Genomic DNA, 18,827 nt, shown 5'->3' on the forward strand with positions numbered 1-18,827 from the left:
GATAATGTCTGGATTTGCTTTCTTGTTGGGACACATTAATAGCTTCCAAGGTGACTCTTTCACTGAGAGCTTCACTAAATCAGTCGCTTGGATAAATCAATCCTTACATGTTTGTTTTAAAACTAAATTTTACAGTTATATGTCATTAATTTTATCTCCAAAACTGGATCACAAGCATTTTAGATGCTTTCCTTTCTGAATCTCTCCCATAGCACTGATTTTACTGCTCTTACTAGCTGTGCACCTGTCTTTTACAAGGGTGCACGCCCCTTGAAAGCAAGGGCCATGTTTTAGGCACCTTTATATACCAGCTCCAGTGCACTGCACACAGTAGACACTCAATTATATGCATTGAATTAATGAATGAAATGAATGAATGAATGTTTGCTTAGGCCATTCTTGTCCTATACATTTCTACTGATCTTAAACTGTTAAGGTGTCTGAATTAGGCCAAATATATATCTAGATTGATGCCTCTTTTACCCAGGAAGATCTGTCCCAATAGACTTTTCACCAATTTTAAAGATTCCCCAATATCGCTTCCTTGTGACATTTCCTAATGAAATACATTAGCACAGTGTATATATCCTTAGAGGCAGATGATAAAACTTTGCTAAGTGAATGTCAAATGAGTAAATGCATTTGATTCTGAGTCGACTGAAAAAAATTTTTCACGATGAAAGAAACCTTCTAGACCTTTAGTCCATTCCTAGAGTGATTACTGATGGTTTCCTTGAATTCAACTACTTTCAAAAAATGGACTTTGTCAATTTTTGTGAATAGAGTTTCTATCTCCTTTGGGAAGCATACGCTATTTGATACCCAGCTAAGAACCTGTTTGCTCTGGTATAGAACTTATTTTATTGTTAAATATTCTTCATTTTGCACTGAGTTTGAATAACAAATGTTTATTGTCTTCTGTTATTAAGGAACATCCCCTTTTCTGTATCAGTATCCATTTTTTTCCTCCAGTTACTTCATCGACCTGTTCTTCAAAAAAGGCTTTTCTTGAGAAAGTAGCTGTAAACCCCACAACTCTTACTGTAAGTCACTAAGTAACCAGGCCAGCATACAGCCTGCAAAGCAGGATGGAAAGATCACACATACTTGGTCACAAATTTAATCGATTCTGTGCTGAATGCGAAGGAAAAATTTAATTGCACAAATACAGTACATACCATTTCAAATATAAAGGAAAGGACATTCAGAAGCACTATCAAAAGGAATAATACAGGAACATTTTTTAAAAGGATAGAAAAATTATACTCAGGACCCAGAAATCTTTCTCATTATAAGCCTATGCAGGAGCTCATTCATGCAGGTTTTTATATGTAAATAGGATGATTTTTTTTTCCTTTTTGAAGAACTCAACCATAGCTATGAGAAGAAAAATGTATTGATGTAACAATGTATTATGGTAATGGTATAGCTTTCTTCTACTTTGCTTTTAGTGCTAGGATTGCTAAAAGCTTATGAAATATCCAACTGACATTATGTGCTTTTAATAGAGAGGACACTGCCACATACATTATCCTTCTCCTGTCATGTTTGGTATCACATCACCTGGCCTCTTTCTACACAGGCCACTTTATTAAGAGGGAGGTCAAGGGAGTTCAAATTTCAGGCAGCGGATGGCAGGGTTACCTTCCTATCAACCTGGCCAATCCTCCCTTGAGCTTCACCTTGAATGTTTCTCCTAAGGTTTCATCCTATGGGCAGGATAAAAAAACATACTTGCCTTCTGGTGAAAGATGTCCTGGGCTTATTGCTCAGCCAGGTTTGCAAGAGAACAGCACTGCTAACCCCATGCTTGCTGGGCTTGGGTTCAGGCAAGCAGAGGGCCAAGCCCGGATTTATGAAGCATCATAGGGTAAAACCCAGGTCAGACGGCTCCCACATAGTCTGCCTGGGTAGTTCCCAGGACGCCAGGGTGTAAACGAAGCATTCGGGGTGGCAGAACCCTGCCACTCCCCCTGCCTCTCTGGAGAAGTGTTAAAAGTTGAGGAACCTCCCAGGCTGTGGGGCCAAAGCCCTTCCATCCTGAAGTCAGCTGCATCGGCCCTGCCAAGGCATCGCCCACGGAAACGGAAGGGAGGGGCCTCTGTAGGAGCAGAGGGTGGAGGTACCCGCCTCCCACCTCTCTTGTATCCCCTCGGCGTTAGGTTCTGGCCCAGGCCTGGGGTGTAGGAGGCACCGGAGAATGTCTAGTCCAATCAGATAAATGGCTTGGGTGTCTCTTCAGATTCCAGGACGCATGGAAATGGTAATTCTGCCAAAAGAGGCTCCATCAGGGATGATCTGGGTGACAGATTGCAGTTAAAAACTTCATCTATTGAACCTGAAAAAAGTCAACAGGGCCTGCATTATTACCATCTATGGAAAACCAGAACCAAACCCCAACAGTGCCTAAAGCCCACACAACGTCCAACATAACCATTTCAATAGTGAATAGAGAATCCTGGCTTCCACAGAAAAACTCAAAAAGCTGACAGAAACGTGTTCCTTTCTGTTCACTGGGAGGGTGTGGATTGTCACGTGCTTCTCCGTGGGCTGGAGCTGCAGGTACCCTTTCCCACTTGATGACAAAAGGCCCTCAGGTGGGGAATAGGTGCCCAGGACAAAGGTCAGTTTTGAGAAGGAGATGGAGCCGGGCTAACTGACCACCAGGGCTGAGCCAGTGGAGCTGCCTGCTGGGCGGCTAGTGCATCTTGGCTGGGGCGTCTGTGGTATATAATGATCGCTCAGGTGGGCCTTGAAGAACCCTTTGCCACTGCTCTGGAGTGGAGGGACCCCAGGGCTGGCTCACATTAAACTCACAAGGAAGCACTGCCCAACTTCACATGCCCTTTGGTGTCCCCAGGATGCCAGTGGACACCGGACAGCCTATGCGACACACTGTGAGCAATGGTGAAACAGAGAAACCCTGCCCAGGCTGCTGTGGCCAGTGGCTGGAGGGTGTCCCAGGAAGGACCAGGCATCTGGGATGGCCACAACCAGGCAAGGTAATCTTCCCTGCAAAGGATGAGAGTATAAACCACACCCCTGCCCAACGGGGCTGCACTGGAGCAGAGCACAAAGGCATCTTTGTAAGGAACAGCCAGACAGATAAAGTAAAGCAACACAGAGGGAGAGAGAAGGAGCAGTAGGAATGGCAGGGAGGGAGGGAGCGGGGGGAGAGACAGAGACAGAGGGAAGCTACTTCCAGGATAAGAAATAGCTAGGAGTAAGCGTTTTTGCTAGAAACATTGGAAGAAAGCAACTGTCATTGAATACAATGGTTTTTTTTTTTTTTTTTTGAACTTTTTAAAAATGGCAGGTTCATGGAGACTGGCGTGTTTCTTTGCTTGTTTTTCTTTGTTTGTTTGCAATTAGCAGCAAAAGTCCTGGTTCAAGGAAGTTGCAGGCTCAGCAGAAGACAAATCCAGACAAGACTTGACTGATCTCACTGCCTTAGCCCCACCAGACTGAAAAGTCTCGACAGATCCTGGGGAGGAGGCACTGGATATAAAATCTAGAACGCAGCAGACGTGATCTGGAGTTTGTTAAATGACGCATTCTCAAGAGTTACTCTTTCATGGTCTTAGAAACTCTGGAGAACCCTTCCAAATATTTTTAAGATGGATATCTCGACCATGTGTCTTCTTCCCTCAACCAACACTTTTCCTTAATATTCTGTTGCCCTGAATCTGCACCTCAGGAAAGCATCATTCTTCTATAGTTAAATTATTGTTAATAATATTTCAATGAGTATTAACATGTATTTATGTTAATAATATATTTGAAAATTATTTTCTGGATGTGCTGCACCATGAAACTGCTATGTCAGAAAACTTTAAGGAGCCTAAAAGGACAAGTCACTATATTTCTTTTCTTTTCTTTTTTTAAAATTTTTATTGGTGTGTAGTTGACTTACAATGTTGTGTTAGTTTCCTATATTTCTCTTTGCTAGTAAATGTTTCTCACTTCTTACTTTCTGAAATATGTGATATTACATTTCCCCTTTATCAAGAGGTCTTAGCTGTTCCATTAAATGATTCTCCTCTCCCATGATATTATTCTACCTTTTAACTTAACTACCTTCCTCGGGTACTTGAGAATTTTTAACGTACCTCTGGAAGTTACACTGAATTTTCGGTCAGAGAAACTGCTCCTTCGGATTAAAGGTTCACTCATTTTGTCCAGAAATAGTTTAATGGTCTCCTTCTTTTCTGGACTTGTACTTGACAAATTCAGAACTTTTCCATTCACTTTTACAGTGGAATTGCTGAGCCCAAACCAATAGAAGAAATCAAATAATGCGTCAGCTTTGAATTCATACGCAAAGCTCAAATCTTCTCCATTAATCACTTTGTTTCCTGGAGGGAAAAAATTCTCTACTGCCTCTTGAAAATCAAACTGAAAGAGAAAGAAGCATTTAATTAATTTCATGGATATAACTATAATGTTATATTACAGACTTACATATTATCATCGAATTATAGGATTAACAGCAGTGCAATGTCCAAAATATCACACCCCTTCTTTCTCTTTCCTCCTGACATTTTTAAACTGTTGCCTTTAATTTTTTCAAACAGATCTTTGCATTTGCATCAAATTCCATGTAAATATCTGGAACCACTTGGCCAAATTTATATTTATTCTGACCCCATTTCTAAGAAGTTGCTAGAAACGAAGCTCATTTTATTGGTAGTGGTAATGAAGCCATCAGGAAACGCCTATGTCTGGGTTGAGTCGTTAGAGTTAAGCTCTAGGAACTCAGCCCTGGCCTGAAACACCCAGACCCCCTCACCTGAAGCCGGTAGCTTTCTCCAATCACTGAGGAGATGACCATGTCCATCCCCTGCTCTATCTGTCTTCTTATCTTGGGGTGCCTGGTGTTCACAAGAAACGCATATGTTCTTTCTAGAAATTGGGAAGCAGAAGTCAAACACAATGGTGCACAGGTGACCTAAACATACTTCTTCGTATCTGACAGAGCAGGGATTTCCACCATAGTTGGAGATTTTATTAATTTATAATCTCCCTCACTGCAGAGCCTACCCAGTTAGAAAATCAGCTCCCCTAGGCTACGCTTTGTCACTCTTGCCTCAGAAATTGGAAGTTCCAGTCCATAATGATCACGGGTGAGGACCGAGTCTCCTCTGCGTGCGTCCGGCATGGGAGCCAAAGTGAAAGCTGGAGGAGGCTGCTTTTCATGTCACCACCTTGCTGGATAAACAGCAACTTGGCTCTCACCCACATTTCCTCATTTGCAAAGCAGAAATGCCCCATGCCTTCCCCCTGCCTCTCTTTCCCCGTCCTCCCCTGAGACCTGGCTTTCGGTCCGCCAAAGAACTTGTCTAGGGTTCTAAGGACCCAGGCAATCTGAGATTGGTGCTCCTCCAAGCCCCAACCCAGCATAAGCCCAGCGGAAAAGTCCCCCCGTTGTTTAAATCATACCACGACTGTGTCCTGGCAGACAGTTTTGTTGTTGTTATTATTGATCTGATGAGTTTGGTTTGGTAATCCCTTAAATCCAATTCCGTCCAATTCTATATAACCTAAGCAAAGGGACGGTTGTTTACTCCCTACGAAATTTGAAATACTATTAACCAAACTCTTAACTTTTCAAGCCCCCAGAAACAAGCTCCACGCCCTTCATTGCTCAAGCACTTTTTCTAGGGAGACACATAACATCAAATGTTGCCTTCTGTTTAAAGGTCATGGACCTGCCGTCATGTGATTTGGGGAACTGAACATGCTGCACTGGCTTTGAACATTGAACCGGTGGTCCACCATTGGCAAGTGTTACATTCTTGGGGAATACATTTTGAACTAATCTTTGCACTCACCTTATCCATCTTATTTTTCCTACCCCTGTTTTCCTTTCTCCCAAATTATTTTTGGAGGGCACTTTAGATAGAAACTACCCTATCTCCTCTTTGAGAAAAGATATAAATAAGCAAGTAAAACAAGCTACTATTTGATACCTTGAATTAACTTGCACATAAACCAAACCAAGACCTTTGGGCTCATTAGATCCTTGGGGCCACCACCTTCTGTCCTCAGTTGTGCAGGCTGAGCAGGTTGTGTACTGCACAACTGTAGACGATGCCAATCATTTCCACAATGTCTACTTGTACATTTATTATGACAAACTTCTGGGAAGGATTAGTCAATTGTCTTGAGTTAATGGTGGCTTCTTCTAAATTTGCACAAAAGTACAGTTTAGGATAGCAGCAGGGCTGGACGTGTTGCCTTAATCACAATTTTCATAATGTAAACTTGATGATCTTAAGCTTACTGTGTCACAGAATCTCTTCATTTCATGGCTTTCCTCACAACTAACAAGGACTGGGTGTCTGTACCTCCTTCCACAAGAGTTTACAACTGTGTACCTTTTCTAGGCCACCCACAAATATTTCCTTATACTAATCCCTGTACGTTTGTTATAATGTTAAAATGGAGAGGTCTCTTATTCTTTCTTAAGAGTCCTCCCGAGAGACCAGCGCAGGAGGTGTACTGGATACATCTGTGAATTACATTCTTAGAGAATTCTCAGCTCTCTGGTCAGCAGCAAGCCAAATAATATCAGGGGCTCAGATGCTCTAACGAGTGTTGCTTGTTACAGTGTGATCTGTTCCCGGCTCCTCCTGCAGAGAAGGGCATGGTGACTGTGAATTATGAAGTGAGCAGGGAATCTGAATAACTCTGAATGAGAGGAGCAGAAAATCAGCTCCACGAATCTGAATAAGGAAGGGCATGTTTGAGGAAGCCTATTTGGAATTTGTAGACCAATTCTTATGCCCTCGGACTCATTTTAAGAAGGTTATTTAGGAGTAAGTTTAAAAAATTCTACTGCCAGGACTTCCCTGGTGGCACAGTGGTTAAGACTCTGCGCTCCCAATACAAAGGGCCCAGGGTTCGATCCCTGATCAGGGAACTAGATCCCACATGCATGCTGCAACTATGAGTTCACGTGCCACAACTAAGGAGACCTTGAGCCACAACTAAGGAGCCCACCTGCTGCAACAAAGACCCAGCATAACCAAATAAATAAGTAAATAAATATTTTAAAAAAAGAAAAAGAAATTCTACTGCCATCACAGAACGTATGCCCATGACTTTCCCCACGTATCATTCTGAGCAGGAGGAAGAAGGGAAAATTGAGATATTTTCATATTGGAATTTGAGTTAATATAGTTATCAGTCTGATTTCCTGGAAGAAGCCATAGATGGCTCTAAAACTGAAATTCGAAGGCCACATCATGAAACATACAAGCATCTATACAAGTATTTATTTTCTTTATCTTAGTTTTCTCATCCATAAAATGGGGATGGTTTAAGTACCGCATAGGCAGGGTGGCCAGGCGTCCTAGTTATGCCTGAGTCAGTTCTAGTTTATACTTCTGTCCCAGCAGAATTATTACAGTTCCCGCTTTCATGCTCAAAAATGTTCTCCTTTAGACGATATGCCCTACTGGGCTGTTGGCCAATTATTGACATTAACACATGCCTCACGGAAGTGTTTGATATGTGGTAGACAGTATTATATACTATCATCTTCATCACTCTGGTCATTTTTGCAACCCCTGCAGGCTCAGAGATCACTTCCTGCTTAGACAGGAAGTATGAAAGAAAACTCAGAGACAGATGGCTTCTGCGCTAGGATCACTTAGAGGTTTGATCTGCAGGCTTGTGCTGTGCTAATGGCCTCACATACCAGGCTTCCAGTCTTACACAAGCTGACACCTGCCCTACTTTCTCCATGCCTAACTTCTACCTCATCAGCAGGCCACAGTCCACAGCCCGGCAAGGCAGAACCAAACCCAAACACTTCTATACCTACCTTTCAAGGGGTCCTTGTTGGTCTGTACATTAATAAAGAACAGCATCGGTTTGCTCAGTATAGTTTCCCGGTAGTCTTTATAATCGCAGTAGTTGGTCAGTTCCACATATCTATGAAGCAAGCAGAGCTGATTACAAATGTGATGTACCTTCCCATGGAGGTCAGGAAGGGGACGGGCTCAGCAGGTACCTGCTACATCCGCAGACCCTGGGAGGAAAGTCCCCTAAAGTGTGTCCTTCAGGAGGCAGCCGTGTCCTGTACCAAATAAAGCAGTGCTCCTCCCCCGGGAGGCTGACAGATCAGCATGCAACCCAAAGGTGGCCCTGGTCCTGGGGGCGCTCGGCACCAACACCTGGCTCTCAAGGGCAGCCCGTACCAGGTGATGACTAGTACTGTCTATCTTTGGGCTGTAGGATAGCACTAACAGAGTGCTATGTCTCTCTGGATTGAAAATGAATTACACCCAATACGTGGAATTTTCTGGGTCTTCTCCAGTGCAGTCATCCTATCTAACTGGTAGGTCTGAAATTTTCCTGTCTTTCCCTAATCCCAGGATAAACCCAGTCCCCTCCATAAATTAGACAATCAACAAATATTCGTATGAACTAATTCACATCTCCCTAATCAAGAGCTTGTGCAATTAAAACAAAACACCGCCCCCCCCACCCCCAAAAAAAACCTAATATTGAATTTCAGCCCAGGACCCTATTACATTTAACCTCTTTGGTTTTCATTATTCCAGCCCAGGAAGATCTTTTACTATTTGACTCTGTTCTCCAGCATGTCGGCTCTCTCCCTACTCTACACATGTTGTAAGCAGCCTTTCTGCATTGTTGATTTAAAAAAAAAAAAAAAAAGACAGATGCAAGTGCAAATTGGCTTCCTTCAAGAACATGGCTAGTTTTCTAAATAAACCCAAGCTCAGAAGCAGCGGGTACACGGGCAGGCTGGATGTCCTCCTCAGTTCAAGACAGAGTGGCTTCCCCACTGACCGGCACCGCTGAGAGGAACGAGCTGCTTTTGCTACACAGCCCCACGTATTGGCTTGTGACATCTAATCCCGGTGGAGCCGGCTCCCCTGTTTCTGTCTGACTTGTCCTTCCAGAGCCTGACATGAAAATCACAGCCTTGGGGAACGCCCACAGCAGGGAGCTCTGGCCACACAGTCCCCTCAGCCTCCTTCCGCATCTCGGGCTTCTCAGGGACCACTTAGAGGGGCTGGAGCACGAGACTCGGTCCCAGGCCTGGGTCAAGAGCAGTGGGAGAATATCTACCCCCGAGGCAGGAAAACACAGCTTCTGCGGTCGACCTCCAGCCTGGTTTCTTAGAAATCTGTGTCATTATCTTTTTTCTGGGATTGTCAGGTCTGATTTTGAGAGCTTTTAAAACCTGACCCCCGATGGAGCATGGAAAATGCTTCCTGCTTTCTGTTTCACCAGGCTTTTAACATAGCCTCCACCTCCCAACCCTGGCCACGGGGGTGGTTAGGGGCCTGATCCTGCGGTGGGGAGGGGGACACAGGCTGGTGCATCCAGGGAAGGCGAGGGGGTGCAGGTGTCGCTCTTCAGGGGTGTGGGTGCGAGGGGAGAGGAGAAGCGGGGGTAGCAGCGGAATGGACCGGGGTAAGACAGCGCAGGCGCAGACCCGGGATTTCTAAGGCTCTTCCTCCATGTCTCCCCTGCCCCCACCCTCCCCTGGGCAGAACAGTGTGGAGTGAGGATGCGGTGAGGAGGCACCTGAAGGGGAGTGTCACTGGGTCCCGCACCAGCAGAAGGGGAGTTTTCCTGTTCTTCTTTGTCCCAACCGACCAACTGCCCAAAGGTACTGATGAAAGGAAGCAAAAGAGCAGGAAGGAGAAAGGGAACCTCCATTTGCCGGGTTCATTCGCTCTCCATTCATTCAGCAGCGTTCACTAAGCACCGGCTATGTGCCGACCTGTGCCTTCCACATCTGAGGAGCTCAGGGCCCAGGAAGTGGGGATGGGGTAGCAGGGAGGCAGGACCTGTGCTCCCCACCCCTCCATCCATCTATTCATCTTCCAGGGACCTGGCACAGGTGGGCAGAGTGACCTGGGCAGTGGGTGAGGAGAGGCTGGCCGGTGAGAGGTCTTGTGGGGAGGGGTAGAGGGAGAAAGCAAGGAGAAAAGCTTGTAGTAAAAGAAGGGCAAGTCTGATTGGCGTAAACATCGAAGCGATAGATGCATGATGCCAGGCCTGGAGTCAGGTACTACCTGTGATCCATCCAAAGCAATTTTCACATTCTCCCACCTTATTTATCATGGAGTTAATTTACAGTCATTTAAGCACTTAATATTTTCCTCAAGGAGATTCCTCCACTTTCTCAATATCCATGGTCTCACTGTCACTCTCTAGGGCGTGACATGGTGTATATGTGTGTATAGTACATCCAGAAATTCTGTAGTTTTGATTACTATTCCGATGACCCAAATGACAGTGCAATACTTGCCTCTGCCTACAAGGTCGATTGATGTCTCATTGGAGGTATCTTTGGCAGGAAAAAGATAAAAATCTCAACTTGGAAAAGATCACTGGTTGGGAAAATAATCAGTTTCCCCCAGAATTCTGTGGAGGCTTTTTTGAATGCTATAGGGCTCAAAGAACTGTTATTTGTCCTGATCAAAAAAGGGGGACTTGGCAGGGGGAGAGGGAAGGGGGGTCTTCTTGAGAGTCACATACTGAGTTTAATGCATAACCTATACGTGAGTCACCTCTTTTGGAGCCTGAATTTAATAAGTTATCCTGAATAGGAAGACTATGTTCAACATAATTTAATCTTCCTTTGATGATTTAGGGGCACTCTTAGGATCTTAACGGGGCTAAAAACATCATCACAGAGCATTGCCAGTTATCACTGTACCACAGATGTGGGGAAAAGCTGTTCACGCAAGAGCTCTGATAACAGAATTTACAGACAAGAGATTGTGGCAAGATCCCTACTTAACTCTCTATTTAAACCAGGTCACAAATAAGAACTGCCTCCTTAATTCATCCATCCCGAGCCTTCCAGTCACGGTCCAATTGTTAAACACCTCAAAATTACAGCGGAATAAATAAATATGAGCATCCCTTTGGAATTCACTGGTATGAAATTTGGATATGTAAGTCACTAAAAATACAAAACGATTGAGGACCTAGTTGTTAAATCTCACATGTCTTTAAGTACCTGACATTTCAACCACAGGTTTTATTTTGAAATGAGCCTGACTAGACGAACTTAGGGACTAGTTATCTCATCTTTAATCATGCATATTTCTGAATTACTCATGCAAATATTGCTTCTGTGTCCTGGATATTTATTTTATTTGCTAAAGTTATCATTAGGGATGAGAAGCAAACAGTTTAAGATAGTTCCTTTAAACTCTCATTTCTTCATTGCTTTTATTCTGGCCCCAAAATGCTGTTAGGCTGGAACTTTCTATGCCTGGCTTTAATCCAAAGATTGAAAGTCAGAACAATGTGATGGAAAGCACAGTGATTTGAAATAAGAAGATTTAATTCACGTTCTAATTGACTGTCTGTGTGCATTCAGTCCTAGAGCCACAACTCACTGTGACCTTGAAGGAGTTACTTAACCCATCTGAACACGTTCCCTCATCTGTAAAAGGAATACAAGAGTATTGCCTTCCATTTGATGATGTGATGTAGTGACAGTAACATAGACATATGTATTTGGGCCCATAGTAGATGCTCAACAAACTGTATTAGTATCTTTAATTCTGGCCAACTCCACTGGCCTTAGGGTGAAGTTTTGTAAGCTTCTGACACACAACCAGGGCTGAGGGCTGTGTTCATTTGAGTTATCAGGAAAGAAGGACTATATGAGTATCTGAAAAATAAATGAGTAAGAGTTTCTCTTTCCTTGCTCCAGTTTCTTTCCTCATCCTTACAGTTTGGAAGGCTAAAGGGAGCAGCTTAATGAAGGCAATACCTGAAAGATGGGACCAGGAAAGAACACTGAATTTTTGGTTCTAGCAAATCAGTAGTAGTTGAAAGATCACCCACTCCTAAGATGCCTACCCTTCTCCAGAGTTTCCTTCAAGTTTTACATCATCTTTAGCATGATTCAAAAAGCTGCTCCAAACTACCCTGGCCACTGATAATGTAACACTCAAAGAGAAATAGGAAATCAAAGATGTGGCTCCCATCTGTGTGTATGTGTGTGTATGTGTTCATTTTTTAAAATATGGAGGAAGGAGCAGAGAAAAAGAGGACTATATTGGAATAGTTCTTGTGTAAAAGGCCCAGAAATTGCTAATAGCTTCCACAATCTTTTGCTGTGACTAAGCAAAAGCTTACAGGGACATTCCTTCCAGTGTTAATTTGTAGGTTTTATGCAAAGAAAGCCTCCCCTACACACTCAAATAGTTCCTCTGTTCATTCCCGCCTCTCCTTCTGTCCCAACTCTAGTGAGGCAAAAGTGAAATAAGTGAAATAAGCACAATTTTCAGATTTATCACTCTAATGTCTATAACTCTAATCAATGACACGCATTTTCATTCATTCACTCATTCATTCATGCAATAAACATTTACTGGGTACCTACTACGTGCTGGGCACTGGGGACACAAGATGAGGAAGGAAAGTCTTGTTTTCCAGAAGCATATAGTCTATCAGGGAGACAGCTAAGAAAATGTATCATTTCAATATGAAATGATACACATTTAAGACCTTGTTGCTTAAAGTCTGATCATCCGACCAACAACATGGGCATCACAGGGGAGCTTGTAAAACTGCAGAATCCTGAGTCCCTCTCTGATTGTATTCGATCTGAAATTTATGTCTTAAGAAGATCCTCAGGAGACTTGCAAGCTTATTAAAGGTTTGAGAAGCACTGGTCTAAGAAACGGTCCCTGTTATTCAGAAGCTTACAAACTAGTTAATCATTCAAACACACACGTGCTGGAGGAATGCACAGTTCTCTGCGTTCATGTGCCCACAGGGCTATGTCCTAATAATGTAAATAAGAAGGAGCAAACTCCTGGGGTTAGAACCATTTACTGCGCTGAATCAGGTACAGAGGAGAGACTGTTCCATCAGGCCAAGCAGACCGCCAGTGTGTGGGCAGAAGCAGGAGGGAGACCCCGGGGGTGAGGGTGGGGGGAGTCTCGGCTCAGCTAAGCCTTGGGGACTGCGGGTGGCTGCATCCAGGCCCACAGGTGGGCATTTGCAAAGACCGGAGGGCAAAGCAAGGCTCCCAACGAAGAAGGCAGCAAAGGCTTGTGGCTTTTGAATCACCTGATCTGGGTTTGATTCCTATCTCTGTGACTTTAACCTTGTTGAGATGTATTTCCTCACTTGTAAAATCTGGCTGACAAGAGGTGCCCCATGAGGTGGCTGAAAGTCTAAATAATGTGTGTGGAGCACTTGGCATTGGGGTTGCTTGATGAGAACGTAAGCTGACATCTTCCCCGTGATTAATGTGTGCCAATGACGGTTTTGAGGAATTTATACATGTTAATTCTGAACAACCACCCTATAAGGTTGTTGGCATTATTATTCCCATTTTACAGCTGAGAAGACTGAGTGATGGAGATTAAGTAACTTTCCCAAAGCCCTCAGCTAGTAAGCAGCAGAACTAGGATTCAAACCAAGGCAGCCTGGTCCCTGCACACATGCGTGTCCACACTTACTCCAGACTGAATCCCACAAAAATCACAGCTTGACACATGAGAGATTATTACTTCATCAGTACCACTATGCGTCCTGTTTAAGGGGATGCGGCCCTGGGCAGGTCATCAAATCCAAGACTCAGACATGGGGACCAAAGCAGAGGACCAGTCAGGAGCCCACTGAGGGCAACCGCAAGGGTTGCCGGGATGCATGTGGAGATGCTTCTGAGAGGCCTGGGCTGCAGACAGAGCCTGAGCATCTCCCACCCATGTGGGTGGAGGTGACACTCCCCCCAGTGAAAATCTAAGTATGAGCCAACATTGACTCATCCTCCCCTGAATCTTTACCACCCCCCACCCTCCTGCCGTCTCCTCCCCTCCTCCCCTGCGCCCCCTGCTTCAGGGGGCTGACCTCGAGGTGGGTGTGACTGTCACCCAGCTAACAGCTGGTCGGATCTGAGTAGAGCAGGTCACAGCACTGCTTTTAGTGGCTTCAAACCACTGGACTTACTTTCTCTTTTAAGCTGATCACATAAGATGTGTACTGGCTGACATCACTCCAGTTATTTATTTGAGGTTCGGGAAATCTATGAGAAAGCCACTGTAGCCTATAAGAAGCCAGAATTATTCAGGTTCGAGGCAGTTTGCTGACAGCATGGGCTGTGGAGAGGCCCTGGACCTGTGGCTCACAGGCATCTCACCCGGGAAATCACTTAATCTCTCTGAGTCCTAATTTTCTCATCTGTAAAAAAGGGAAACAGACAATGGTGCCAACTTTGTCAGCTTTTGTGAGATAATAGCTGTGAAATACTTTGCACCCATTGCTGGTACTCAAGTAAACATTAGTGGCCACCATTATTACTGTTGTGCTTATTTTTATTCCCCAAGCAGCTTCTTTTTAAAAAAACTTTGTTTGCTTTTTTCTAAGAAGCCTCTTCCATGCTAGAGGACCACTGAAAACAAGGAATTAGAGCTCTTCTTTGTCAAATGTTTGCCATTACATCCCACTAAAAGGCTGCATTATAGGAAAAAAAGTAGGGGTGTGTGTGTGTGTGTGTGTGTGATGTGTGTGTGTCTGTGTGTGTGGTAGTTTAATAGTAATTTACATCTGGTACCCTGAGCAAGTTTTGTTTGTAACATGGGTGGAAATCCTGAGCTTGAAAGAAAAAAATAACAATGAAGATCTTGCCATAAATTCCCCACAGGAGGACAAATAATTTTAAAGCAGGCTCTCAGGACCCGGGTGCCATCACTAGACCTTCCCACCACCCTAGTTTTCCTGAGGCTTACTTAACAGGTGCATATTTAGAAAAATGTTCCAATATTAGAAAATGAACCAGAGTAAGTTGAACCATCGAATTCTCCTCTTACTCTCTGAGCAAGTGAATCATATGACTATCAGGGTCAGTAGCTCTTAGCCTGTCGGGCTCTTTGGGAAAGGACCCTGTGAGTCACAGCACATACTTCCAAGGCCATGAAAAGAAATCTTGCTTACGCTGTGGGCTTATCCCACACCAAAACATTTGTTGAATTAAAAACAAAACAAAACAAAACAAAACAAAACAAAACAAAAAACTAAGTAGTAGAGGAAAGATTCTTAACCTGGATCCAAGCATCTCATAAACTACCTGCATGGTCAGTGACATTGGGTGTATCTCCACCTTTCTGGGGAGAAGGTCTACCTCTACCTACGAATCTCAAAAGTTTGATGGTCCAAAATGATTAAGAATCGTCACTTGGTGTTTCTTACTCCCCAGCCATCTTGGTGGCTGCTCTGGGTTGGTGACCATCCCACACCTAAGGCAGGAACATGGGCCACAAAGAAGGCAAGCCACTGGAGTCCATCTACTCTAGGCCCCAAGTCGTTATGGAAAATGGAAAGTACATGCTGGGGTACAAACTGACTCTAAAGATGACAGACTAAGAAGGCAAAGCAAAACTGGTTGTCTTCACCAATAACTGTCCGACCTTGAGGAAATATGCAACATCGGCCAAAACTGGTGACCAGGACCACAGGGGCAATGACACTGAACTGGGCAGAGCCTGCAATATGCACAGGGGCTGTCACTGAGCCACGTGGCTCTGGGATCTTTAGAAGTGTGCCAAGCTGACTGGTAAAAAGGAAACCACGCAAAATTCTTCTTCAGTTAAACTGGCTCAAGCTTACTGAAGGAGGGAAGGAAGGAAGGAAGGAAGGAAGGAAGGAAGGAAGGAAGGAAGGAAGGGAGAAAGGAAGGGAGGGAGAGGGGAGGGAGGGAAGGTGGGAGGGAAAGAGAGAGAGAGGGAGAGAAAGAGGTAGGGAGGAGGGAGGAAGGGAGGAAGGAAGGAAGGAAGTGGTGCTTTGGAGAACTGTTTTGAGAGAGGATGTCCTATGCTACCTCCAGACCAAAGACAACTGGGTAAATCTGTGCCAATTTCAGGAGCAGCAACTTCAGACGTCTGTACTGACTATACACCCCACTCCTGATCCAAGAAGGCAAAACCTCTCCCTGCTGTCCACAGCAGTCTTCTCCCTCTTTCTAGAAGGCTCTCTCCATTCAGACCAGGTTCCTCCCAGTCATCCTTCAGGACCACACACCCCGGTATAAGAGGCTGCTCCTCCTGCCATAGTATGTCCCCGAGAGGAAGACAGGTTGTTCCATCTCCCACATTATTCTCAGGTGCACCTTGCTATTCCCAGGTCAAAAGCCCTCACACGACTGCTTAGACAATGAGAACTCTGTATTTGCTGATTCCTGTTTGCACCCTGGTCTGTGTCACCTGGTCATTGTTTATTCTGGACTCTAAACTGCCAGGGGACCACTGCTGTTTAATTTTCCTTTGTGGAGGAAGTGTTCAAAGCAACAACTTAACAACCAGACTTCAAAACCATTTCAAGTTTGGCCGTACTGTTTGCTGAGACCAGGGGACCTGACTCTTGCCAAAGGCCTAACCTATAGTTTCGATTCATTGTGAACATTTTTATTTTTCATACTCTGTTTTCAAATACAACAGTATCTTCTTTTGAAATCTCTGCAGATCTGGTTTCTAACTCAGTTCCTCCCACCATCCCGGGCTTATGGCTTGGAATTTTCAATTCACTAAGAAAGGGAAAAATTCTTGCTGGGGAATGGTTTTTCAGGCACTCAAGGCCCTCAGCTCTTTGTGTGGAAAAGCGAGGTTTTCCCTAGCAGCTTGGAAGAAGGCATTTTAAATATCTCATTTTGTCTGCTGGCCCCTCTGAGCTCCATCCCACCCACAGGGCGCCCCTGACTGCTGTCTTTCCCCAGAGCAAAGGCTTTCTAGCTTAATAGCTGGCCGGCTTATTCATCTCTGAATCAACCTCTAGACTGCACTGACTGCTTCCCCTGTACTCAGCTCTGCAACAGAAATATAACCACCACCGCCCCCCGCCTTCCGCCACCCAGGGTGACCTCTGGAGGCACAGGGTAACCTCTGGTAGCAAGAGGCCCCACAGAATGCAGAGTGATGCTCTCTCCTCCTCTACCCTATCAAAGCCTGCTTTGGATGGACTACATCCCTGCCGGCTTTAAGTCTGCTAGGAAGTGCTTCAGGCACTTTGGCCACCACAGTTAAGCATCCTGTGACCGCCATCAAATTCGATTTGGCCCAAGCTCTGCCCGCAGATCCTGGCAGCCACACGCATTGCCCTCATTTTCGCAGAACTGACACTGCCCACTTGACAGCCCACACGGCCCTGGGTTGGACTTCATCGGGCTTTGGTCCCTTCTCAGCCAAGGTTTATTGATTTATTTTTTGAAAACTCAGTGAGGCCAAAGATGGGAAACTTTAAACTTGTACATCTTTCTCACCGGGTCACTGGATAAACTTCGCAACGCACAGAAGAGAACAACACTCCCCTCCCCGCCTTCCCCCCAATCTAAAGCCAGGGCGTGAGTCTCTGCTTAGCAAACATCCCCTGAAGGGTGTGCCCTCAATTTGAGCTCCTTTGACTCAGTTAAGAAGGCAGAAAGTTAGAATCATCCGCCCGCTCCGTGCTCCCCACCCTGCCCTCCCCCACGCGCCTGCCCTGATGCCCTCCCGGGAGGCTTGGACAGCTGCAAAATGTCAGTACCGAGGGCAGGAGAAGCCAGGGCCGGGGGACGCGCTGCACCTCCAGGTGACCTTAGCAATGAGAAAAACCTAGAAGTGTGACGGGGGTGAGGGGTCCAGGCTGGATCTCGGGAAGGGAGGCCAGGGGACGGGGGGTGGACAGCGGGGTGGAGGCCTCGGCGGGGCCCAGGCGGCGGGCTGGGGCGCGCGGCGAGGCCACCCACCTCCTGATGTAGCCGCTGAGGCGGTAGAGCTGCCCGTCGAGGCGCACGAGGCCTTCGCAGAAGACATTGAAGCCCCCGCGCGCGGCCGCGGGCTCCGCGGGGCCGGGCACCACGAGCTGGTCGCCGCGCAGCTGGAAGGCGCCGGGCTGCAGGCGCAGCAGCTGGGCCAGCGGCAGCACGGCCAGCTCGCAGTCGCACGTCCACAGGCTGCGCAGCTCCCCCGACGAGATGGACGTCAGGCTGGGCCTGGCCGCCGGCGCGCCCTGCACCCCCGCCATGGCCCGGCCCGCGCTCCCGCCGTCGACGGTCCCGGAGAGGCGCCGGGCGCGCCGACGCGGTGGGCCCCGCGCCCCGGGTCGCCGCTCGGGGGCCGCCCGGCCGCCTGCCCGCCGGCGAGGAGCGGAGCGCCGCAGGCACCGCGCGGAGAAAGCGGCCCCGGCGCCGCGCGGCCCTTTTATCCGCCTGCCGCGCCCCTCCCGGCCCTCGGGCACGACCCCAGAGGCTCCGGACGCGTTCCAGCATCTCAGGACTTGGCACGCTCCTGCCTGGCCGCGCCCGCGCGCAGCCTACGGTTACTCATCCCCTTGGGGTGCGCGGCTCCACGCCTGGGGGCTGGGCCCACCCCTGCCTGGACGCTGCCGGGGGAGGGGAGACACTGCCGGGGGTGGGGACGCTGCTGGGGGGAGGGGGTGGGGAGCGCCCGCGGGAAGGGGGAGGGGGGGAGAGCCGGATCTGGCCCACAGTGGGAGCGAGGGCGCGCCGCTCCCATCCAGGCCCAAGGCACCGCACCTCTGCGCGCACAGGTTGGAGGGAGGCGCGCATCCCTCCCGCCTGCGCCCCACCTGGGGCCCAGGGCCCTCAGGGGAAGGGCTGAACCTCTGAACTCCACTCTCACGCCCCCGCCCCCAAGTTGGCGTCAGCTGCCAACCACTGTCCTCTAACCTCAGTTTCTGCTTTTTCCCTTCCAGATCTCTCCCTTCATTTACCCCTCAGCCTTTCCCTGTAGGTTTCCTGCCCCTAAATTTGATGCCACAATCTCAGCCACTGTGCAGAGGTGGTGGATGGTATCTCAGAGATAGAGTTTTGGGTGAAG

General features: G+C 46.8%; 1 protein-coding gene across 1 annotated transcript; it reads right to left on the reverse strand.

Annotated features, from left to right (window-relative positions):
• Positions 1–1,104: 1,104 nt before the first annotated feature.
• On the reverse strand, positions 1,105–18,149 carry MEDAG (mesenteric estrogen dependent adipogenesis). The gene is made up of 5 exons (XM_057706985.1): positions 17,735–18,149; positions 7,829–7,938; positions 4,790–4,902; positions 4,110–4,395; positions 1,105–2,338 (listed from the first exon to the last, which is right to left on the reverse strand). Exons 1-5 carry the CDS (start codon positions 18,010–18,012, stop codon positions 2,214–2,216), a joined length of 912 nt encoding a protein of 303 aa, XP_057562968.1. The 5' UTR covers positions 18,013–18,149; the 3' UTR covers positions 1,105–2,213.
• Positions 18,150–18,827: the final 678 nt, after the last annotated feature.

Source organism: Hippopotamus amphibius, chromosome 14 (genome assembly GCF_030028045.1).
Source record: "Hippopotamus amphibius kiboko isolate mHipAmp2 chromosome 14, mHipAmp2.hap2, whole genome shotgun sequence".
Classification (NCBI taxonomy): domain Eukaryota; kingdom Metazoa; phylum Chordata; class Mammalia; order Artiodactyla; family Hippopotamidae; genus Hippopotamus; species Hippopotamus amphibius.